Consider the following 25,821-nt stretch of genomic DNA (forward strand, 5'->3'; position numbering starts at 1 on the left):
AGGCTGGGAGTAGTTTTCTGATTAAGAATCTCCCAGGAGTGGTCAGATGGAAAAGACAGGATGATATGGGCCTGCATCTGAGCTGCAGGAGGGCCCAGAGGCCAACTGGACTGGCATGAGAGACTGAAGATGCTGTGAGGGTAGATAACCCCCACAGTGAGTCCCCTTCCCATGTTTCCTTGCAGTGACAGCCCACACAGCGAGCCAGGGACCATCGATGAAGTTGACCATGACAATGGCACTGAACCTCATACCAGCGATGAAGGTGAGTGAAGGGTATCCTGGGGACAAGGGATTCTTCCTGGGGCCTCTCACGCTGACTTATGTCAGCCCAACCACAGGGCTGGCCCACGTAGACACGTAGACCTCTTCAGCTTTCCAAGTCAGCCATCTGTCCTTCAGAATAGATGAAGACCCAGAAAAACGTTCATGGCATGCCCCAAGTCCTGGCATGGGCCTGACACAGAGCAGATCCTCATAGGCTCACGCTGTGTGCATCACACCCCACACCTAGCCCACTTCATTCCTTAATGTGTCCTGCCTGGCCCAGGGACAAATCCTAAGTGACACGAGTTTCCTAAGTAGAAAGCAAGCTCTGTTCCTCCATCATTCCCCTGTCAGGGTCTACTCTGTGCCAAGCCTGTGCTGGGACTTGGGCACAGGAATGAACAAGATGTCGGTCCTCAAAGAACTCCCAGTCTGTCACCAGATCTTGGCAGGTTGGAAGTAGCTTCTCATGGTGCAAAGCGATAATGCCAGATTACAAGTGTGTCTGGTGCATTGGGCACCCTGGAGATGAAATCAAAGGGTGATGATCCTGGGAAGTGTATGGTGAGAGACAGAGAAAAAAAGGCCAGTCAAGACCTTTCTCCAGATTCCTCCACCCTTTTCAGACAAGGAGAAGAGAGTCGGACTAGTCTCTAGGGAAACTGGACTGCATAGACAAGCAATCTGAACCACATGCCAGCTTATCCATCAGGCAGAGTGGGCACAGTGCCAAGGGCCCATGGTACTTGTAGAGGTCCACTAAAATGTTTTAATTTATTTTAAAATCAGAAAAAAATGAACACAATATCCAGTCTGGATTATATTTGTCTTTATACTAATGCAGTTGTAAAATATTATTTTTAACTTTTTTTTTTTTTGAATGGAGGAAGGAACCCATGCAGGCAAAAGTGCCTAGAACTCTTGAAAGTTAGAATACAGCCCAGGAGGCACCAAGCACCTGGGATAGTTTTCCTTTTTAAACGTCATGGCTTAGCAGTTCTCTTACTTGTCCTTTGTGTTTCTCTTGTGGGACCGGGTCATGTTGGCTACCACATTTGTCAGGAGAGCAGGGCAGGCACTCAGGTGATAGTTCTGGGAACTGGCAAAAGAGACAAGACTGATAGATGGGTTTTCACAGTCTAGTAGGACTATTTCAGTTGCTAATGACAGAACCCCCAACTCAAATCAACTTAAGCTTAAAAGGGAATTAGTTCCTATACCTGAAAAGTCCCAGAGTTGGCATGGCTTCAGGCACAGCTGGATCCAGGAGCAAGGGTGATTTTGTCAGCACTTTGTCTGTCTTCTTGTTCTGCTTCCCTCTGTGCCGGTTTCATTCTCATGTAGGATCTTCCTGTGCAGTGGTCTCTGGCAATTCCAGACTTTCACCATCATCTTACCCAGAGTCTCAATGGAAAAGAGCTTCCTTTCTATAATGGTTCCAAGAGAGGTCCTGGGGTGGAGTCTCATTGGACTGCCTTGAGTCATGCACCCAGGCATGATCCAGTCCCCGTGGCCTGAGAGGGAGCTAATGAGTCAGACCTGGGTCACAGGTACAGAAAAGCAAATCCAGATATCACGTTCAGCTTGATCAGACTCCCGAGAGGCGAAAGTCATCCTAAAATGAGGAACGTGTCCTGCAGAGGCTTTGTTTGGAGATGTGAAGGCTGCCACCTTCTGCTTATTCCTGGTGATTTGCTTTTCTCTTTCCTCCTTTTTTTCTTCTGCCGACCACCTCCAGTTCTCGCCCTCCCTCTATCCCTTTTAACAGCCCCCACCCTGTCCTCTCCATCTGTTGCTCTTTGTATTTCTGGATCTCTTTCTGTCTGTCTCTTTCTCTCTCTCTCTAGCTTGCTCTGTCTCTATCTCTCTCCTACTCCTGACATTTCCTCTCCTTTGTCTTGACCAAAGCACCTGCCTTCCTGGGGGCTGAGGTCCCTGTCAGTCCCTTTGCTGGTTTTTCCACAGTTCCTTGGGCTGATGGGCAGAAGGCTGCTCTGAACACCAGGAATGAAGATGAGGAGGGACAGAGAGAATAGGTCTTGCTGGGTCCGTGAAGAAGCAGCCATGGGACTCACCCAGTGGGGCTTCATCTGCATAAGAACCACCCCCCCAGAAAGTGCTATCTCCCCCTTCTCAGGGTAAAGATTCACAGTGGCTTCCAGAATGCGTGAGTCAGAGCTTTGTGTCCCCCTCCCAGAAGATCCTTCTTCCTTTTGTTCTTTGTGAGGCTGCTGGTTTCTGGGAATGACAAAGGCAGGAAAAATCATTCTGGAAGGGAAGAAGCCACAGGCTGGGAGAGCCAGTTGCATGTTCCCTGAAGGCTCTCAAAGTATCCTGTGTGTATTAGTGAGGGGTATTGAATCAGGGCACTCTTTGGTGGAAAATCAATTTCATTTTCTAAATGTTACATTCATGCCGTCCCTGGCCAAACAGTGGCAGAATAGTGACCTGCAGAGACAGTCAAGGGGTCACCGTGCTCAGAAAAGAGAGACCTGGAATTGAAGCACAGAGGGAGTCCTTATGGTCATGTAATCTGAGGGAAGCCACATCACCTCTGGCCTCTATTTCCTTATGTATAAAATGGGAATGACAGCACCAAGCAAATTATGGCATGGGTTAAAATGTGGGTTAATATGTGAAGGAGCCTAGCACAGTGCCTGGGACAGGGAGGTAGATAAGAAACATCAATGGACTCTGTATCAAACAGACATCCTTCCTAATCCTGATAGAGAAACTGAGTCCTGGAGAATTTTCTTGACATAACTGGCATTGGCAGTTATCGGTCATTGGCAACCTAAACCTCCTGATTTGTTTACCTATTTCCTCTTAGACATTTCATTTAGGGGATCATCAATATCTGTCTTCTTTTCTCTTGACAGCACCCTGTATGAATGGAACCCAGCAGGCCTCAAAGGTCAAATCAGGCAGAGAACCATGAGTCCAGGTCTTTGTCGTACATGAATCAGCCAATGAATGCCAAATTGGAGGAACAATTTAGTTGTTTGGGTATCTGTTGCCTTTCTTGTCTCAAAGATTCTGTACCAGCTGGGCGTGGTGGCTCACACCTGTAACCCCAACACTTTGGGAGGTTGAGGTGGTCAGATGGCTTGAGCCCAGGAATTCTAGACCAACCTGGGCAACATGGTGAAACTCCATCTCTGAAAAAAAAAAATACAAAAATTAGCCAGGCATAGTGGCATATGCCTGTGGTCCCAGCAACTCAGAAGGTTGAAGTGGGAGAATTGCTTGAGCAATTGAGGTTAAGGATGCAGTGAGCCATGATCATGCCACTGCACTCCAGCCTGCGTGACAGAATGAGGCCCCATCTCAAAGAAAAAAAAAAAAAAAAGATTCTATACCTAACTGACGCCTATTCTCCTGTCTTGAGTCTGATAAGTCTGGAAATTCCACAGTGCTTTCTCTTTGGTCTCCAAGATTTATATAAAGAAACCATGGTTAGGCCAAGAATCCTTGACTAAATGAAAAAATGAAGGCAGCCTGTCACTAACAACTTTATTAATTGGAAGCTAAATGAGAAACAAGATTGTTAGATTATAAAACCACTAAAATCAGTGACAGAGGCATGTTTTATGGGTGATATGTCCATATTCAATTATAATTGTGCCACCATTCTCTTACTGATATTTTCCTGAAATTTTTGAGGTTACCTTTGACTCCTCCCCCATTGGTCTGTTTACAATTTCATATGAATGGTGTTGTACAGAATAGAGTTGTTTGACTCTGTCCTCTTTCACTCTGCATAATATTCTGAGATTCATTTATGTCGTGAGTATTCAGGTGAGGTTTTTGATGGTATTAAAATGGGATTAGTCCATTTATATACAAACACCCCAGTTCTCCTGGAACCTGAACTCATAGCCACTCCTTTTTCTTTCCTTTTTCTTTTCTTTCCTTCCTTCCTTCCTTCCTCCCTTCCTCCCTTCCTCCCTTCCTCCCTTCCTCCCTTCCTCCCTTCCTCCCTTCCTCCCTTCCTTCCTTGACAGAGTCTCGCTCTGTCGCCAGGCTGTAGTAAAGTGGTGCAATCTTGGCTCACTGCAGCCTCTGACTCCCTGGTTCAATGATTCTCCTGCCTCAGCCTCCTGAGTAGCTGGGATTAGAGGCATGCGCCACCATGCCCAGCTAATTTTTGTATTTTTTAGTAGAGACGGGGTTTCACCATGTTGGCCAGGCTGGTCTCAATCTCCTGACCTGGTGATCTGCTTGCCTCAGCCTCCCAAAGTGCTGGGATTACAGGCATGAACCACTGTGCCCGGCCCACTCCTTTTCATAAGAAATTAAGAACAATAGAAAAAAAGAACAGCGGCCAATGTCTTATACTTGGTGTATGTTTCTAATCACTAGTAATAAACATGGTAAGCTGGCTCGCGGCATTTGGCTCAGGCCTTATACCTAAGAAGGACCCTGCCTTCTTTTTAAAACCACTTTATTGAGTTATAGATCACACACCACACAATTTACCCTTTTAAAGTGTACAACTGAGTGATTTTTTTGTATATTCACGGATATGTGCAACTATCACCATGGTCAATTAGAGAACATTTTCATCATCTTGAAAAGAAGCTCTGTACCCTTTAGCTATCACTCCTTACACCCTCCCATCCCTGCCCCCCACATTTCTCCCAGCCCTAGTCAATGCACCTGTAAATCTACCCACTGTCTCTATGGATTTGTCCATTCTGGACATTTTATATAAATAGAATTATATAATATATGGCCTTTCTCTTAGCACACAGTTTTCTAGGTTCAGCCATGCTGTAGCATGAATCAGTACTTAGTTTTTGATGGCTGAATAATATTCCATCATATGAAAATGCCAGACTTTGTTTATCCATTTGTCAATTGATGGACATTTGGGTTGTTTCTACTTTCAGCTATTATGAATAATACTGCTGTAAACATGTGTGTGCAAGTTTTTGTACAGACAGAAGTTTTCATTTCTCTTGAGTATATACCCAGGAGTGGAATTGCTGGGTCATATGCTGACTCTATGTCAGCCATTTAAGGAAATGCCAGACTGTTTTCCAAAATGACCGCATCGTTTTGCAATATCATCAGCAGTGTATGAGGGTTCCAATTTATCCATATCCTTGCCAGCACTTGTTATTATCTGACTTTTTGATTCTTGCCATCCTAGTGCATGTGAAGTGGTATCTTACTGAGGTTTGGATTTGAATTTCTCTGATGACTGATAATGTTCATCATCTTTTCATGTGCTTTTTGATCACTTGTATATTTTTCTTCAGATCCTTTGCCCATTTTTAAATTTGGTTATTTGCCTTTTTATTATTGAATTGTAACAGCTCTTTATATATTCTAGATCTAAGTCCCTTATCAGATATACAATTTCCAAATATTTTCTCCCATTCTGCGGCTTGCCTTTTTATTGGTGATACCCTTTGAAGCACAAAAGTATTTAATTTTGAGTGAGTTCCATTCATCTATTTTTTCTTTTGTTGTGCATGCTTTTGGTGTTATATCTAAGAGGCCTTTGCCAAATCCAAGTTCATGAAGATGTATTCCTGTATTTTCTTTTAAGAGTTTTAGAGTTTTAGGTCTAGATCTTTGATCTATTTTGAGTTAATTTTGGTATAAGGTAATGGTCAAACTTTATTCTTTTGTATGTGGCTCTCCAGTTGTCCCAGTACTATTAGTTGAAAAAAATTATTCTTTTCCACGTTGAATGGTCTTAGCCTTGTGAAAAAAGTCCTTTGACTATAGTTGTATGGGTTTATTTTTGGACTTGCAATGCTGTTCCACTGACCTATATGTCTATCTCTGTGTTGGTACTATACTGTCTTCATTACCGTTGCTTTGTAGTAAGCTTTGAAATTGGGATGTTTAAGCCCTCCAACTTTGTCCTTCGTTTTCAAGATTGTTTTGACTATTATGGGTTTCTTGTGATTACATATGAAATTTAGAATCAGCTTGTCAATTTCTACAAAGAAGTTAGCCAGGATTCTGATAGGGATTGTGTTAAATCTGTCGGTCAGTTGGGAATATCACCCTCTTAGTAGTGTTAAGTCTTCTGATCCATAAACATAGGATATTTTGCCAGTTATTTAGATGTTTAGTTTTTTTTAACAATGATTTATAGTTGCCAGAGTGGCAACTACAGAGTGCCTTTTATCCTTTTATCTTGAAAGGATATTAGATTTTGTCAGTGCTTTATTCCTCTGTATTTTATTCTTTTTTATGCTAATGTAAGTGAAATTGTCTTCTTAATTTCACTTTTGAATTGTTCACTATGAGTGTATGGAAATGTAATTGATTTTAATATATTGCTCTTATATCCTGCAACCTTGCTGAGTTTATTCAACCACTCAAATAGTTTTTAGTGATTTCCTTATGATTTCTTAATATATGAGATTATATTGTCTATGAATAGATATATTTTTACTTCTTTTCCAATTTGAATACCTTTTATTTCTTTTTCTTGCCCAGTTGGCCCAGCTAGAATCTCTAGTACAACATTGAACTGATGAGAGTGGATATCCTTGTCTAACTCCTGATCTTATGGGGAAAGCATCCAGAATTTCACCATTAAGTATGATGTTAGCTGTGGGTTTTTCATAGATGCCATTTGTCAGGTTGAGGAAGTTCCTTTCTATTCCTAGTTTGTTGAGTGTTTTATCTTGAAAGAATATTAGATTTTGTCAGTGCTTTTTCTTCATCTATTAAGATGATTGTGTGATTTTTGTTTTTTTATTTTACCGATAAGATGCATTACATTAATTAATGATTTTCAGATGTTAAACCAATTGGGCAGTCCTGGGATAAATTCCACTTGTGCATGGAGCATAGTTCTTTTTATGCTACTGCATTTAGCTTGCTAGTGATTTTTTTTTTTTTTTTTTTTAGATGGAATCTCACTCTGTCACCCAGGCTGAAGTGCAGTGGCACAATCTTGACTCACTGCAACCTCTGCCTCCTGGGTTCAAGTAATTCTCCTGCCTCAGCCTCCCTAGTAACTGGGATTACAGTGCCCGATACTACACCAGGCTAATTTTTTGTATTTTACACCAGGCTAATTTTTTGTATTTTTAGTAGAGACAGGATTTTGCCATATTGCAGGCTGATCTCAAACTCCTGATCTCAAGTTGTCCGCCCAGCTCTGCCTCCCAAAGTGCTGAGATTACAGGCATGAGCCACCATGCCTGGCCGGGTTTGCTAGCATTTTGTAGAGGATATTTGCATCCATATTCATAAGAAATACTGGTCTGTAGTTTTCTTGTGATATCTTTGTCTGGTTTTGGTATCAGGGTAATACTTGCCTAGTGAAATTAGTTGAGCAGTATTCCTTTCTCTTGTAGTTTTTGGAAGACTTTATAAGGAATTATTATTAATTCTTTTTCAAATGTTTGGTAGAATTCAATAATGTAGCCATCTGGGCCTGGGCATTTATTTGTGCGTAGTTTTTGGATGATTGATTCAATCTCTTGTTATAAGTATATTCATATTTTTATTTCTTCTTAAGTCAGTTTTAATAGTTTCTTTCTTTCTATGAACTTATTAATTTCATCTAAGGTATCCAACTTGTTGGCATGTAATTGTTCATAGTATTTCTTTATGATCCTTTTTTTCCTGTAAAAAAGGAAAAAAGGTAGTAATGTCCCCTCTTTCATATCTGATTCAATAATTTGAGTCCTCTCTCTTGTTTTCTTGGTTTATTTAACTAATGGCTTGTCAATTTCATTGATCTTTTCAAAGAACCAGCTTTTGGTTTTATGATTTTATCTATTGTTTTTCTATTCTCTATTTTATTAATTTCTACACTAATCTTTATTATTTCCTCCGTTCTGCTAGCTTTAGGTTTAGTTTGCACTTTTTTCCCCCAGTGTTTTAAGGTGGAAGTTTAGGTTATTGATTTGAGGTTCGTTTGTTTTTCCTAATATAGGCATTTACAGTCATACATTTCCTTCTAAGCACTGCTTTAGCTGCATCCCATAAGTTTTGGTATGTTGTATCTTCATTTTCATTCATCTCAAAGGTTTCTCTTTTGATATTTTTTTCTTCAACCATTAGTTATTTAGGAGTATGCTGTACAATTTTTGCCTATTTGTCAGCTTCCCAATTTTTTTCCTGCTATTGATTCCTACTTTAGAAGAAACTTCTTCTATAGAAGAAATCAATAATTTTATCCTACTGTGGTAGAAGAACACATTTTGTATTATTTGTATCATTTTGAATTATTGATGTTTGTTTTATGGACTAGCATAGGGCACACCCAAGAGAATGTTCCATGTGCAGTTAAAAAGAATGTATAGTCTCTTGCTGAGTGGTGTGTTCTATAGATGCCTGTTAGGTCTATTTGGTTTATAGTGTTAAGTCTTCTGTTTCCTCTTTTTTCTTCTGTCTAGTTGTTCTTTCCATTATTGAGAGTGGAGTATTGAAATCTCTAACAATTATTTTTTATTGTCTATTTCTTTCTTTGTTTTTGTCCATTTTTGCTTCATGTATTTTGCTGCTCTTTTATTAGGTACATTTTGTTTATAATTCTTTATATCTTGATAGACCAAAATTTTTATCATTATGAAATGCTGCTGTTTATCTCTAGCAATATTTTTAGTTTTAAAGTCTATTTTATCAATATTAGTATAGTCATTCTAGCTTTCCTGTGGTTCCAGTCTGCATAATATATTTTTCCATCCTTTCACTTTCACTCTAATTGTATCTTTGAATCTAAAGTGTGTCTTTTGTAGACAGCATAGTTAAATTATGTTATTTTATCCAGTCTGATAATCTCTGCATTTTAATTGGATTGTTTAATCCATTCACATTTAATATTATCACTTATATAGTTGGATTTATGTCTGCCATTTTACTTTTTGTTTTCTATGTGTCTCGTATCTTTTTTGTTCCTCTATTGCTTCTTTACTGATTTCTTTTGCATATTTTCTAATATAGCATTTAGTGAATATTTTCTAAGATAGCATTTAAACTTCTTTAATGATGTTTTCACCGTATTTTAGAGTTATTTTTAACAGTTTTATTTAATTTTTGATGGACAGATAATTGGACATATTTATTGGATTCAATGTGATATTGCAATGCATGCATACATTGTGTAATGATTAAATTCAGGTAAGCAGTATATTCATCATGTTATAAATATATTGTTTCTTTGTGGTGTGAACAATCAAAATCTCCTCTATTCCAGCTATTTTGAAACATACAATACGTTGTTGTTAACTATAGTCAACCTACTGTAAAATAGAACACCAGAACTTATTTATCCTAACTAACTCTAACATTGGACCTGTTGAACAATCGCTCCCTATATACCCTCCCCTTCTTTCCTAGCCTCTGACAACCAGTATTCTGCTCTTACTATTTTTGAGTTAGTTTTTAGTAGCTTCTCTAAGGTTTACCATATACATCTTATTTGAATGAGCTTGTATTTATACTAGCTTAATTTCAGTGATATATGGAAATGTTACTCTGTGGGATGACAGTGGTTTTGGTAGGGTTCTCCTTCCCTGAGATGACAGTGGTTTTGGTAGAAGTCTCTTTCCGTGATCCTTTCTGGCTGTTAATCTCCACTAATTGCTGGATGGTTGCTATTCTTTCAACAGTACCCTTGGTCCTAAATTGCTCTACAAATTAATGCAGTCAAATTCTGTCCCCATTATAGGGATAGTTTCTGAAGTCAGTGTTTGATATTTCTTCTGATCCCAGGAGTACTTCTCCTGGCTGTCTTATTCCCCGGTTCTCCTCTGCTAACAATCTGCCTTATAGTCTAGCTTCTATATTCATTAAATTCATGAACCATCACTGGATTGCCCTTCAACACTACCTCCACTGTTCTTGAGAGTGCTCTTCGACTTGAACTTCTCCAAGCTCTGTTGCAACTGAAGTCAGTTCCTTTGGGACAAGATTAGGAGCTGTCTGTTTTACGGGATGCTTCTTCCCCATGGGAAAATCTGAGCCAGGACTCTGAGACTGGGGATGGAGACAATGGCATCTTCTGAGTGATGTCCCCACTGAGTGCTTTGTGGAGGGGCAGCCAGAGATCCTCTTAACTTACTTCTCCTGCCATGCAACCACCACCTCACAAGCTGGGGCAAGATTGGTAGAACACCCACATTTTCAGTGGTGCCATGCCCAAAATACAGCCACCATTCCATGAGTAGGGGTTGTGTGGAAGAATGAAGTCCTGGTCTCTCCACTCCACTCACCTGGGACTTTGCCTCAGCAACAGGTAGTGGGAGCAGGATGAGAATCACTGAGCTCCTGCTCCTTCCAGGAAGAAAGCCCTGTGACTAGAAGGTGGTAAAGGGAGAGGAAGCCCTGTGTTCTTGGCTGCAGTCGTCTGGATTGGAGCCTCCATCTCCCCAAGCTTGGAGCAGGAGTAGAGGGAGGGAGCAGTCTTGGTTCAAATACCAGAGATTTTTACCTTTCTCACTAAGTTTTTATAGATTTTCCTGAATAGATGTTTCTTCATTTGCTTTTTGCCCTTAGGACCATTTCCAGGGGCTTGAAATGTTTTTTTTTTTTCTTTTACTTTTTATATTTTTTCTTGAGTTTCCCTGGGGAGCTCTTCCTGCCGTCATCCCAGAGGTCGGTCTCACTCCTTTCCTTTTAAATTAAATCTAAATCTCAGTATCAGCTGGTGCCACCACCAAATGCAAAGAAAGAATCCAAGGTCATGAGTGAGAAGGGGAGAAAAGAGGGACCCTGTAAACAGGCCCTGGCTTCTGTCATTACTCTCATCACAAGGAGGATGAGGGAGAAGAGGAGGTACACCCACATTCTCTGCCTTTGATACAGTGACTTGGCCTCTAGTAAACTGGTTGCATGAGATTAGTGTTCTCACTTCTGGGGATGAAGTAAGGGGTGGGGTGGGCAGAGGGACATGAAGTTGTATTGAGAGGAATGGAGCCATCCCCTCTTTCATGCAGGCAGGACTCATGACCTGTAACAGAGTTCTCTGGAATGGCATGGCTAGAGAGAGGAATTTGAGCTTCCTATTGAGTGATGGGTAGAGAAGGATAAATGTCCAACCTTCAGATTCTGAAATGAAAGCAAAGCTTCAACATGTCTTTTCATCTCCAGAAAAGCCCATGTCTAGCCCATGCTAGTCCAGAGGCTGGACCAGTGTAGCAGCCTCTGAAGCACTGCTGCCTCCAGCTTCTCCCCTCCAATCCTTCCACTGCTCTGCTTTGCCACTGGAGTGATTTTCTAAAGTGTGACTCCAGCCAGGCCCCTACCGAGACAGTCTCAACCTCTCCTCTAGCTCAGGGGCTGGGCTGTTCATCTCTTCCCTCACTGTAGAGCCCATAGGGTTTTTACCTGGTACAATTAGCCTCTCAATACACAAGAGTTGAATTGCATCAAACATAGAGCATTGCATATCTATATAGTCACATTTACACTATACAGAAGCAAAGATCTTGTGGCAAGAATAAGCCTAGCACAATTCAAAAGCATCTAGAAGCCTCTATTAATGATGTCTGGGACCTGAGCTCAGATGTTAGCTCATCACTGTATCTACTGGTGTGACCCGAGCCTACGCCCATCATTCAACCCAGCTTCAGTTCCCTCATCATGAAATGAAGGTAGTGCCTCAAATGTTGTTATGGGATTAAATGTGATAATGTAAGTAGAACACCTGGTACCGGTAAAACTTGAATTTGTTCATGCAAGCAATAAATACATATTTGGTGCCTGTTTGTCCCAGGGTCTGTTCTAGGAGTCAGAATATAGTAGGTAAGAAAAGAAAATCTGTCCTAATGGTACCCACACTTTAGTAGGAAAGATTGATAGTAAAGTTTCAAAATTATGTGTGTGTACACATATGTATATGTGTATATATACATACTATATATATATACACACACACACATACCACAAACCTAAATACACACATCATACACACACACATAAATTTCAGGTTGTGATAAGTGCCATGAAGAGAAATAAAGCAAGAGAAGGTGTTAGAAAGTGATCTGGCAGTTGGGACTCCTGTAGTTGGGAGTGGCTGGGAAAGGCCTTGGTAAGGCAATGACATTTGAGTATAGACCTGAATGAAATTAGCAAATGACACATAGCATTAATAAATATTTGTTGAGTGTGGATGAATACAAAGATCTGGGAGAAAGACATCCCAGGGAGGAGCAATAGGAAGTACAAAGGTCCTGTAACAGGAAGACACTTGTCATGTCTTAAAAGCATCAAGAAGGCTCTGTAGCTGGGGGTGGTAGCTCAGGCCTGTAATCCCAGCACTTTGGGAGGCCAAGGCAGGAGGATCGCTCGAGTCCAGAAGTTTGACACCAGCCTGGGCAACATAGTGAGACCCCCAATTGCTACAGAAACTTAAAAAATTAGCTGGGCATGGAGGCATGTGCCTGCAGTGCCAGCTACTCAGGGGGCTGAGGTGGAAGAATTGCTTGATCTCAGGAGGTTCAGGCTGCAGTGAGTCGTGATTGCACCACTGCACTCCAGCCTGAGTGACAGAATGAGAACCTGTCTCAAACAAACAAACAAACAACTCTATGAATATTTATGCTGAAGTGTTTAGAGATAAAGTATACTGATGTTTATAACTTAATTTAAAAATCATTAAAAAATAAGATGGATAGATAGAGGAGTGGATAGATATATGATAAATCTAGCATTGTGGAATTTCATTGTGTTCCATGCATGTTCACTGTGAAATTCTTTCAATTGTACTTTGTGTTTGAAAAATGTCATACTGGGATGTTGGAGGAAAAACATCAAGAAGGTTAGTGAGGCAAGAGCAGATTGAGCTAGTGAAGGAGAGAGAGACAGAGAAGATGAGGTCTCAGAGGCCTGTGTGACCGAGATCCTGGAGGGCCTTATGAGCAGTGGGAAGACACTGAGGTTTTGTTCCAGGATCCATGGGAAGCCTTCTGAGGATTTTGAACAGGGGAGTTTTATGATCTGATTGTATGATTGTAAAGGACCCTCTAGGCTGCTGTGGGGAGAAGTGGCTCTACCTAAGCAAGTATGGAAGTGAAGAGGGTGTCATGGGAGGTGGTGAGCCATGGTCAGATCCAGGGGACAGCCTGAAGGAGTCGCTAATGGATGAGGTGTGCAGAGCCATGCCAGGGCATTGGCCTGGGTGAGCAGGTAGACAGTGGTTCTGTTTCCTGAGATGGGGAAGATGAGGGAATGAAGTAAGTTTGGGTAACAGAGTGTGGGAGAGTGATGAGGGGGAGAAACATATTCTGTTTCAGGCATGAAAAGCCCAAATAACAGACTTAGTAATAATCAATGGGAGCTGTTATTACTGTTTCCACCGTACACACTTATGTAACGACGTCTGCAAACACACGTGCTTTCTCTGAGCTGGAGGTTCAGCCCTGTTCCTCCTGTTTTCTTTCCCTCACATTTTCTGCTCCCCTTGCTGCCCCACTCTTTCAACTTCAGGCTGCTGTCCAGTGACTGCTGGAGGCTCTGGTGATGGTAAAGGTAGAAACAAGGAACCAGAGGCAGCCCCTCTATGCCCCTCTGAGTATCAGAAAACCTCTGCTTAGGTCAGCACCTTTCTTAGTTTGGGGAATCTGGGTCAGAGGAAGTCCCTGGGTGAACCCAGGAGCACACAACTGTCTGGGCTCAGCTCCTGCCCTTGCAAACCCTGCGGCCTTTCTGACTCTTGTAACGAGGCAGGCAGACGGGCTAGCAGGCAGTTCCAGCACACAGCTGGATGTGAGATTCAAAGATGCTGCAGAGAGAAGGACCAAGATCTCTGTCTGTTTTACTGAGGATGTGACTCTGAGTTAAGATCTGAGTTAATTTGACCCATTTAGTGGTGCTGTCATTTCCCCACCTCCTTCCCTCCTTCCTTCTCTCGCATCACCTTGGTTAGAATAGCATTTAAAGACATTTGTCAGGTAGCCAGCTGGGGAAGCTGATTTGACTGTTTGAGGCCTGCTCCCTGTAGAAGGCTGCCTCAGTCACTAAGAGCTAAATACATCCCAAAGCCACTGCATCTTACGGGGCCACAAGCATGGTCTTCTCGAGCCAGTTGCTTTCAGAGGGGAGCCCTGGTGCATGTGTGTGGTGGGGAGTGATGCGGCGTGAACAAGGGAGTTTCCTCCTGCTGCTCTTTGATTTTCCATGCCATCCGTGGCCCTTGGAAGTGCACCAGCCTCTGGTAACAACATGTGCATAACTCTTACAGAGTACTATGTGCCAGACCCTGTTGCAAGCACTTCATGTATATTAACTCACTTAATCCTTCTAATAACTCTGTAAGATAGGTTCTGTTTATTACCATTTCCATTTAACAGATGAGGAAACTGAGGCATAGAAAGAAAAACTAGGTATCCCAAGGTCGCACAACTAAAAAGTGATAAAGCCAAATATTCTGAGCTTAACTATGTGATGGACAGGTGGATGAACAGATCAATGAAGACAAGATTGTCCACAGTGAATGGAGCAGATAGCCCCAAGAAAGCTCAGCATGGGGAAGCTATCTGCAGGCTAGAGAGAGAGAGGGGTTGCTTTTGTTACTCTTTTGCTCTATTAAAATAAAAAAAGTAAGAATTATAATGTTAAACATCTTTGTGCTTACTTTAAAATATTAAAGCATTAATACCTGTACAAAATCAGTTTTCTACCACGTATGGACACTTCTTAGGGTAGAAACTATAAAACAGGTGGAATAAACTGTAGGCACAATCCCCTGCTCCCCAAAAAGTCTCTTCCCCAAATATCACTAGCTGTATGGTCCTTAAACCATACAGTTTAAACCACTTAAACTCTCTGCAGTTTAACATCTCTTCTCTGGACCCATCCTATAGGCCAAATCCATTAATAATTATAATCACAGTCATGACAGCTGCTGTCAACTGAATACCTGATGAATGTCTGTACTAAGCTATGTGCTTTTGTACAAGAACTTTTGTTTATTTGCTTTGAGACAGGGTCTCGCTCTGTCACCCAAGCTGGAGTACAGCGGCATAATCATGGCTCACTGCATCCTTGACCTACCAGGCTCAAGTGATCTTCCTGCCTTGGGCCCTAGAGTAGCTGGCACCACAGGCACATGCTACCATGCCCAGCTAATTAAAAAAATTTTTTTGGAGATGAGGTCTCACTATATTGCCCAGGCTGGTCTCAAACTCCTGGACTCAAGCGATCCTTCCGCCTCAGCCTCCCAAAGTGTTGGACTTATAGGCATGAGCCACCATGCCCAGCCTCTCTTCCTCTTATAAAGACACCAGCCCTAGGATTATGACCCCACCATTATGACCTCATTTAACTTTAATCACCACATTTACATTAATTAAAGCCTCTGTCTTAAATACAGTCATGTTGGGGGTGAGGGCTTCAACATACAGATTTGAGGGAGACACAATTCAGTCCTTAACAATGAGCTTTGAAGAGTCTGGGTACCCTTAAAAATCCTGTATCGGATTTTGCACGGATGAGAGTCTGCATACATGATGTGGCCTCTCAAAAGATTAAAAATTACTAAAAGTATTATAAATGACAAAGAGGAAAAGGGCTCACAGAGAAGTAGAAATATTAATAGAACTTGTGTTAAGAGGTAGAAGAAAAAGAAAATTCTACAATATTGTCTTAATGAGCATTAAAAAGTAGAGAACAAGAAGGGCAGTGGAAAAGGAGGATGTATCAGCATCCTCTTTACATTTTGAGAGGTTTGATGGTTTGCCTGAGGTCACAGGGTGGAGGATGGATCTGAGTCTATGACCCCAGGATCCTGAGCCCCAGCCCACCAGGCGTTCTGTCCATGTTCTCACCAGCTGTGTGGTCTGTCCTTCCCCAGAGAAGCCAGGGCCATCTGAGTGAGGCTTTTGAGCTGCCGCTTTGCTGACCTCAGATATGCTCTTTCCCTTGCTTTCCTTCCAGAAGTGGAGCAGATCGAGGCTATTGCCAAGTTTGACTACATGGGGCGGTCCCCGCGTGAGCTATCCTTCAAGAAGGGGGCCTCGCTGCTCCTGTACCACCGCGCCTCGGAGGACTGGTGGGAGGGCCGGCACAACGGCGTGGATGGACTCATCCCCCATCAGTACATAGTTGTACAGGACATGTGAGTGGAGTCGAGACTTCTGTGAAGAATGCTGAAATAGATTAGTGATGTCTGGAATGGGCACCATAGGGGAGTGCTAGCTTGTATGCCAGCGATTTGCTCTCCTTGATATCATGCGCTTGGTCTTCTGTGAGAATGGGTAATATCTAACTTCCCTTGAAATGGTGATCCACTTAACAGACATCCAAATTCCTCCTTCTGAGCACACAGAAACAGTGTTGGGTGCCCCTGGCCTACATCCTGATGCAGCTGACAGCCCCCAGGGCGTCCATCACCCTGAATCAGTATCCAGGGGATCCTGCCATGTGCCTCCACCTCCTAGGCCTCCCCTGCCTACCGTTCTACACTCCAGAGGTAGCTGTCTTAGGGGATAGGCAGAAACATGCCCTTGTTTCTGATTAATAGGGTACTGTTTTTTAAAAAATAATTTCAGGGGTTAATAAAAAAGAGCCCTGCATCCCAAATGCCTAGTCCTACCACAAAAAGTCTGCACTTTCCATTCCTTTGAAAGCCATGGAAGCTTCCAGTGCACACATTCCTTGGGATCTCTGGTCAGGCTCGGCAGAACAGATTTACCATACATGCAGCCACCAAGCTGAGCCTCAAGGGAAGAGGATTAAAAGCCCACATTGTGATGGGAGAGAGGAGGTCTCAGCCAGAGAAAAGGCCAGGGCCAAGCAGACTGCCAGAGGAATGCCATAGTGGAGGGCCCTCGGCAGCCTCCCGATGCCCGCAGACCTCTGAGATCAGGGACAAGTCACCACGGCAGAGGGCCATGGAAGGAGGCCAGCAGGGCACCCCTACAAGCTTGTGAGCCACGTCACAGTGGCCCAAGCCCTGGGTGGGGAGGTGAGGGGCAGAGGCAGCTTCTTCCTCCCTTGCTTAGCCAGAAGCTATTTCTCATGGAGTCACACAGAGACTCAGCACTCAGCCCTCGGTGCTCAGCCTGCAGACTCCATCCCCCCATTTCTCCAATACACGCTGCAACATTTAGTTTGTCCTAGCCTGGAGTTGCCCGGGAATGAACAAGCTAGAAGAGAAAAAAGGAGGAGGTAGGTGTGGGACAGAAGAGGGTCCCAGCTGCAGAAACTGACCAGGAGTGTTGCAATGGGCATGCATGGTGGGAAGGCACCCAGTGGGCAGTGGCCTAGCAAGCACTGTGGGCACAATGTAACCATAAGTTGTGTTAATTCAGCCCCTCAGACATGTATCAGGGAGCCCTGTATATGCTGGGTTCTCTGGGGCAAGGCGCCTCCAATTCATGTCTGTCTTCTCCCCAGGGATGATGCCTTCTCCGACAGCCTGAGCCAGAAGGCTGACAGCGAGGCCAGCAGTGGGCCACTGCTGGATGACAAGGCCTCCTCCAAAAACGACCTCCAGTCCCCCACGGAGCACATCTCGGATTACGGCTTTGGGGGGGTGATGGGCCGGTAGGATATGCGGATTCATTTTTTCCCTGCTAGTGTCAAGCCTGTTCATGTCTGATTTGGGAGAAGCACAAGGGCAGAGAGGAGAGAAGGAGCCTACTGCAGCCCCCTGTTCCCCACAAGATATGATGGGCACACTGGGCAGGCTGGCTGGCATTGGCCCAAGGCGGCCAGGTATAAAACAATCCAGCCTGTATTGCAGGGAGGAGGAGGAGGAAAGACATGTGTTGGGAACTCAGTGCTTTTTCGTTTAAAATAATAATAATGTGTGAGAGAGATACAAATTGGCAAGTATTTTTCCTACCTCTCTCCAGTTCCTGTACCTCCTTCCAGCTTTCTGTTGTAGAACTGAGTTGTTATATTTAAAAATGTGAAGTTCACATATTCCCTGAAATGCACTACATAAACAGAAAACTCACACCTACTCATGTGTTGAAGGAAATTGACACTCGACTCCACCCACTTATTTGGAGGGAGCAGTATTACCAATTTCTTCGCTCCCTATGTGTGGGCCAGGCTGTGTCACGTGACCTTTCTACCAGGCAAGGAGCAGTGCATGTCATTCTGAAAAACAGGTATAATCCAAAGTATATGATTATCTTAAAAAAATTAATGAGGAAATAAGAAGGAAAGAAAAGCAAAACTGACAGTTTCTCACTGCCTTTTTAGTCGCGGTCTCAAAATGTCATATTCTGTGTTTTTTCCAGTGGAGGGGTCATGTGATCAACCCACACGTGTGGGTATTTGCAGATAGGCCCCCCAAAAAAATCAGTCGCAGTGGGAACACACAATTTCTGAACTTATTTCAGTAAAAATACTGATGCCTCTTTTCTGCAAATTCCACTCAGTTTAGCAGATAGCTCAGGGCACTATGGTAGAATTGGGAAGGGCAGGGAAGTAGAAGGCTGGGGTAGGTAGACAAAGAAGTTATGGTCCCCTGACTTCTAGGAGGACCATATCTTCTGTCTCTCTTTTCCTTTCCCTCGTCCCTCCCTCACCTCCTTCATTCTTGTTCTTTCTTTCTAAATACTGCTTCCTCTCCAATACCTATGCTTTGGTTCTGCTGGGGCACCCACAAGCACTGCTTAGCTCAGCTGGTGGCACTAGGATCTGAATCACTGCTGGTCCCTAGTCATAATCCATTCCCAACACACGGTCCCTCTTCCTCTCCCCTCACCACGTCTAGCCCTTCAGACTCTTGGTGACCTCTGTAGGATGCAGCAAAATCTCCTGTGTATAGAACCTCTTATCTTCAAGGTGCTTTCAAACCCACTTGAAGCAAAGGTAAAGGGTGGACAAAGGATCTTACTTAGACCCACTTAACAGATTAATAAAGTGGGCTTGAGAGAGGACACAGGAAAGCATGCGGCAGACACAGGGCAATAATTCACCCTCCTGAAACACACCCTAATCCCCTTTTCACTGCACCAGAGCCTCCCTGAAGTGGGAAAGGTATCCAAATGCACAAAAGGGCTGTCCAGCCATGCAGGGTTTACTCTTGAATGACTAGTTTTCAAAGATACAGAAAAGCCTCATAGAAGGAGCCCTCTTCTGGAGAGATTGGGGGTTGGGTGGCAACATTAGAGTGTCTTCAGTTCCCACGGGACCCCTCCTATGCTTGCAGGATGCTGGTAACTTTGGTACAGTCAAGCCTCAAAGCTTCGACCAATTAGAAGCCCCTCAGAATCATGGAAATGTCTGAACTTTTTCAGAGGGTATCATGAGCCCAACTAACCATCACCAAAGCGTTTCCAGGGTTGGAATCCTGTAGGCCTTGACTTAGCATGTAGACCAGATGCATTTTGCGGTTGGCAGCACAGCTATCTGTGGCCTGGAAGCACCGTGCTCCAAATGCTTTTGTGTTTGCACATTAGACCTCCCCCTGCTGCTGAGCTGTGTGCTGAGCCAGGTCTTTCATTGTGGAATTATGGGGTCTGGCTGAATGAGGCTTTACTGTACCCGCTCCTTAGACTAGCGTGTAGTGTGTGGCATGGGGTTGACTCACCCATTCTGAGACTTGCCAGGCTTGACCTCTGCCCCATGCCCCTCGCCCCCTGGCTCCTTTGCAGAGTGCGGTTGCGATCTGACGGAGCGGCCATCCCCAGACGCCGAAGCGGGGGCGACACACACAGCCCGCCCCGGGGCCTGGGCCCCAGCATAGACACGCCACCCCGGGCCGCTGCCTGCCCCAGCAGCCCCCACAAAATCCCCCTCACCCGGGGGAGGATCGAGAGCCCTGAGAAGCGGAGGATGGCGACGTTCGGGAGCGCTGGCAGCATCAACTACCCTGACAAGAAGGCGCTCTCCGAAGGGCACTCGATGAGGTCGACCTGCGGTTCCACCAGGCACAGCAGCCTAGGGGACCACAAGTCCCTGGAGGCCGAGGCCCTGGCAGAAGTAAGGGCCAGCGGGAAGGCAGGCTGGGCAGCCAAATGCCCCAGAGGGCAGCGGGTGGGAATCCGTGAAGCGGAGAGCCACCTTGGCCTTTATGCCAGGCTCATGGCTAAGTCAGAGAACAGGAGAATGAGTGGCTTCCCTGTCCCTTGCTGGGCTTCCCATGGGAATGGAGACTGGTTGGGAGCAGCCACTGCTGGGGTTCCTATAGAGGCTGAACACCCCCAGTGTCCAGCGCTGAAGAGGGCATTGGCCAGATTATGGGGCTGGGGTAATGGCAGGTCACTACACAAAGTGATATGATTCAGTTTTTCACTCATTCATTCACTCATTCATTCATTTCTCTCTTCATTCATCTATTCATTGACAAATATTGATTGAGCATCTATCATGTGGCCATCACCATGCTAGCCACCAACAGTACAATGAAGACCTAAAATGGACTCAGGCACTGCCCACATGGAGCTTACAGTTTAAAGAAGAAAGAGACATCAACAAATACACACACATAGTTGTGAAATAGTTGTTTGATTGGGTGCCTTTAAGGAGTGGTCCAAAGTATTTTGAGAGCCTAAAATGTGAGGATTGCACCTAGGCACAGAGAGACTTCTCTTGGGAGGACTTGACCTGAGACCCAAAGGGTGGGCAGAACTAAATAGCTGAAGCTGCAAGAGAAGAATGTTCCAGGTTCTTCTCCAGTACTTAGAGAGTTGGCTTTTGTTTGTTTGTTTTGTATTTGGATGAAACAATCTATATGATTTTTACATTTGCCAAATGAATAGAACTGTGATTTGTTTAACAATCTGCATAGCTGGTTTCATGTGTTTTTTGACAGTTCGATCATATTTTGAGAAGTTTCCACTTTTTTGTCTCTGGAATTTGGTGTGGGGGCCCATTATGTACCCTCTCCCTAGTGTTCTCTCCCACGTAAGGTAACAGAGACAATCGGAACCTTCTGGTCTGTGAGAATTTTACTGTGGAGAGTGGCCTTTGAATCCCTGTTCAAAAGGAGAAGGAGGAAGGACGGGGAGCCATGAGCTGTGTTCTAGAGGAGGCCAGGCAGGGTTCCCAGGGAATACCCAACACAGAAACAGCATACCTAGCAATGAGTACTCCTGTTCACACCAGCAGGCTCTAGTTTGGCCCCATGCCCACTCCCGGGGTCCCTGAAGATCAGTGCCTTCCAAGGAGGCATGCCAGCTGCTGGTCCCCCCATACTTTAGGAAACATGACCCTAGTACCCACCCATCATCTGGAAACTCTACCAGTCTAGAAAGTTCTACCAGTCTAGAAAGTTCTACCCGTTATGGTAGAGGATGGCCTGAGGCCTGTCCCAGGGCCCTTTACATTTATAAAGAATCAAATGTAGTCTAGAAAACTGTTTCTAAAAATAGCTGTCACAGCAGAGTAGTTCCACAGGATGCTAGGGAGTGGGTAGGGAATACATGTTCTGTGGTCATCAAGGTTTGGGGAATGCTGCTGTGACAAAGTTGAGTGGCTTCTCTGTGAGACTTCTTAAAAAACCTTTAAAGCCGGAGCCCCCAGCCCCCGGGCCATGGATGGATCTGTGGCCTGTTAGGAACCAGGCTGCACAGCAGGAGGTGAGCAGCGGGAGCCATTATTATGTGAGCTCTGCCTCCTGTCAGATCAGCGGGAGTATTAAATCCTCATAGGCCGTGAACTGTATTGTGAACTGCGCATGTGAGGGATCTAGGCAGTGCTCTCCTTAGGAGAATCTAATGCCTGATCTGAAGTAGAACAGTTTCATCCCGAAACCATCCTGACCCCTGTCCGTGGAAAAATTGTCTTCCACGTAAACGGTGCCTGGTGCCATAAAGATTGAGGACTGCTACCTTAAAAGATATGCATTGTGAATCTCCAAGAAAGAAAACAGGGCATGCCCCATATCCCAGACTTCTTTGACCTTCATTCATGGAGCATGTTACAAGACCTGCCCCTAGAATGTACTTGGGGATTGCTGCATGTGTTCTCAGTTAGCAGACGGATCTGCACCCTCTCTAGTTTGACAGCTGCCATCCAGGACCCCCTTTCACTAACAGAGGTCAAATAGGGAATTGTGGTAAATGATAGGTAAATAGCCCACTGCCACTGGAGAGCTTCCAGCCTCGGCATTGGCTCTGATGAGCCCTTGGCTTTGCAGGCTGCAAAGGGGAGTGGCAGCTGAAGAACCCCAAGTAGTAGGTCGAGTGACCCAAATTTATCTGGTCTCAAAATATCCCTTATGATTTAGATGTGAACCCACTTAAAAAGGCTCTTTGTGGAACTTGCAACATGACCATCCAAAGTGGGAAGATCGAATTGAGGAGGAGATGAAAAGCAATCGTGGTCCCCACTCTGTCCCCCAGGGCCTCTCTGCCGCTCAGCTCTGGAGATTCGCAGCATCACCTCTCGGACTAATGCAAGGCTGCAGCCTAAACAACTCAGCTGATCTTTCTCTGAGCTTTCTGTCTTTCCGCTCACTCTGCTGGGGTAGGGTGGTGGTGGGGGTGGTGGTGATGGTGGTAGAGGGGCAAAAATTACATTTTATTTATTAAAGTTTCACCTTGCAGCTCATGCTGGACTAGAGCAAATAGAGAGTAGTGAGGTCAACAGGGAGCTTCCTTCAAGCAGAGTGGTTGATGATTGGGTGACTCGGCTCCAGGAAAGTGGGCTGTGTCACTGCAGGGCTGGCACATAGCAGAGAGGGGGAGGGGTCTGCCTTCCCTCCCTTCCTGCAGGAAATTGCCCCCAAAGCACCTCCTTTTGAATAAGGCACAAAAGACCCTTTCTTAAAGTTGCCAGTGTTCTGGGGCAAGGGATGAAATATCGTGGAGAAACATACAAGCTAATATTAGCCATTAGCCAGACATCCATAGTCCCCTAAAAAAAAGGATAGGCTGTGACAATGAGGGGAGTAAGAGCTCGGGACCCTGACCCCAGCCAGACTGAAGCCTGCCGTGGGGCCTAGAGCAGGCAGGAAGCCACCTGCAGACAGGGGAAAGAGAATGTAAAAGACCAGGGTAGAGAAAGGGGCCGGCCCCAGCATCTCTAGGCTCCATCCCCACCATCTGTTTCACCAGACTCATACTTTTTATTTTTTTTAGGATGTGCAATAAAGCAAGCCTATCTTAATAGTCATCATTGCTCCATGAGGTTATGCACAGCACCTACCAGTGGTGGCTTAAGCAGTATCCCTCACGGTGCCCTCGATCGCTAAGTCAGTTGGGATCTGGCCCAGCTGAGCCCGAGCAGTTCCTCTCACGTCTGTGGGATGCGGAGGCATCCCTGTCAACAGTCATGGGAACCCGTGGGGCTCTTGGGCTAGAAGGATTTTGTAAACCACCGTCTGGCAGTTTACAAAGCTTCATCACATCCATTATCTCACCCCATCTTCACAGTAAATGTCTGGGATTGTAATAGATAAACAAAATATGGTGCAGAGTGATCGAGATTTGCTCAGGGTCACATGGTCAGCAACTGGCCACAGAGTCTTTTTACTCAAAAGTCCGGGGCCCTGTGGCCTGTCCAAGGGCTCTTGGGTTGAATGCTGCCTACCAGCGACAGCACCACCTTGGGCATGAGGGGACGGGAGCTGAGGGAAGCTGCCCTGGGGCATGGTGAGCCCAGGCTGCCCTGGGCGGTGGGGAGCTCTCTCTCTTTGAGTACTTCAGACTGCTGTCCTCCTGATGAGCTCTCAGATATTACAACATCCTCGGGAATTATGTAGGCAGAACATTTTTCTTGCCTGTTAAAATTTCCACTTTTTAAAAAACAAAATTTTCTGATTATAATACAGAGAAGAGAGTAGCAGTCCCTCTATTCTGGGATGGGCACTGTGAACATTCTGATACATAATCTCCAAGAAATTTTTCTGTGACCAAGGATTTTTTTAAAAACTAAAAGTACTGAATTGCCTGGGTTCAGACTTGGGCTATGCTGCTAATTAGCTGTGTGACCTTGGGCAAGTTACTTAACCAGTCTGAGCTTCTGTTTCCTCACGTGTGACATGAGCATAAAGGTAGTTCCTACCTTAGAAGTGTGAAGATTAAATGAATTATTAGGGGACAGGGTTTGGATTGGTGCTTAGTGTTAGCTATTATTGCTACTGGTATTGTCATTAGTATTTTTGAGTGCTTACTCTCTGCCAGGGGTCACACCAGGCTCTTCACAGAGACTGTATCATTTAATGCACTCATCAACTCCCTGAGGTCCATATTATAATGATGTGCCATTTACAAATGAGGATTCTGGAGGCTCAGAGGGTGAGGGAACTTGCATAAGGTCACATAGCAAGGGAAGTAGTAGAGCCAGGATTTGAATCCGTGTCTGTCTGACTCCAGAGCCTGCCCTCTTTGTCAGTAGTCTGACCTGCCCTTATTAAATCTATTTCCTGTGCAAGGCAGCATGCAGGGGATATCCACATTGGTTCTCCCATGGGATTATAAAACATCCTGAGGACTTAATCTCCATCCCTGCCGCGAGGCTTCTGGGGAACCTCCCTAAGAAGGGAAGCTGCTTAGCAGACAGGAAGGACATGACTCCAGGTCTCCAGACTCTGCTGACCCCAGCTCTCTCTGTCCCCAGGACATCGAGAAGACCATGAGCACGGCTCTGCACGAGTTGCGGGAACTCGAGAGGCAGAACACGGTCAAGCAGGCGCCAGATGTGGTGCTGGACACCCTGGAGCCCCTGAAGAACCCGCCAGGCCCCATCAGCTCGGAGCCTGCCAGTCCCCTTCACACCATCGTCATCCGCGACCCCGATGCCGCCATGCGCCGCAGCAGCAGCTCCTCCACCGAGATGATGACCACCTTCAAGCCAGCCCTGTCCGCCCGCCTGGCTGGCGCCCAGCTCCGCCCGCCCCCGATGCGGCCCGTGCGGCCGGTGGTCCAGCACCGGTCCAGCAGCAGCAGCAGCTCGGGCGTGGGCAGCCCAGCCGTGACGCCCACCGAGAAGATGTTCCCCAACAGCTCAGCGGACAAGTCAGGCACCATGTGACCTGCAGGATGGGCCGCACCGCCATGGCCCACTGTGGCTCGCCACGGCCCAGGGTGGCCTTGGTGGCCTCCATGTGCTTCCCAGTGACCCTGGCCTTGGAGGGCAGAGGTCAGTCTGGGAGGGTGTGTCTGTGCAGAGCTGAGGCCCAGGCACTGGCTGCAGCTCACGTCCAGCCATGGGAATCCTACAGACCTCTCGCGTGTCAACAGATGCCCAGAGGAGTGCTGGAGCTGGAGCAGCCCCAGCCACAGCATTTCCTAACATGGAGGCAAAATACCACATGGCTTCTCCCGCATATCGTCACTGGAAACTTCCTCTCTCGACATTCTCTCTACATACCTATATGTGTGTGTATATCGATGCGTGCATATATACACATGTATATGTATGTATGTGTCTGTAGGTGTGTGTATATATATATATTTATGCATCTATATACATATACTAGATCTGGACACACACATACTAAGTGTATATAGTATCTCCTTTTTCTTTTTATGAAACTTAGATTTACCTCAGACCCATGCCACCAAACATCTCCCGCCGAGTTATTTGGTGGGATTTGCAGGGACTTTTCTGGGAGAACTTAGAGGCCCATAGTAACTGCGAATGAAGCAATATACCACTAACCTGCAGAAAAACACAAACGAAAACAGACTCCCACTGTCTCCAGAAGTCGTGGCCTTCCAGAACAGT

The 25,821-nt window shown here is 45.0% G+C and overlaps 1 protein-coding gene across 1 annotated transcript in view; it reads left to right on the forward strand.

The window, feature by feature from the left end:
* The window catches only part of SRGAP3 (SLIT-ROBO Rho GTPase activating protein 3), a 144,504-nt gene extending 119,379 nt beyond the window's left edge, over window positions 1-25,125 (forward strand). Inside the window, exons 16-20 of the mRNA XM_012000648.1 lie at window positions 186-265; window positions 16,126-16,306; window positions 17,587-17,736; window positions 19,803-20,130; window positions 24,712-25,125. Coding sequence (XP_011856038.1) covers window positions 186-265; window positions 16,126-16,306; window positions 17,587-17,736; window positions 19,803-20,130; window positions 24,712-25,125 — 1,153 coding nt within the window. The remainder of the gene's footprint in view (window positions 1-185; window positions 266-16,125; window positions 16,307-17,586; window positions 17,737-19,802; window positions 20,131-24,711) is intronic.
* The last annotated feature ends 696 nt before the right edge of the window (window positions 25,126-25,821 follow it).

This window comes from Mandrillus leucophaeus, unplaced genomic scaffold (genome assembly GCF_000951045.1).
Source record: "Mandrillus leucophaeus isolate KB7577 unplaced genomic scaffold, Mleu.le_1.0 Scaffold637, whole genome shotgun sequence".
In the NCBI taxonomy this organism is placed as follows: Eukaryota; Metazoa; Chordata; class Mammalia; order Primates; family Cercopithecidae; genus Mandrillus; species Mandrillus leucophaeus.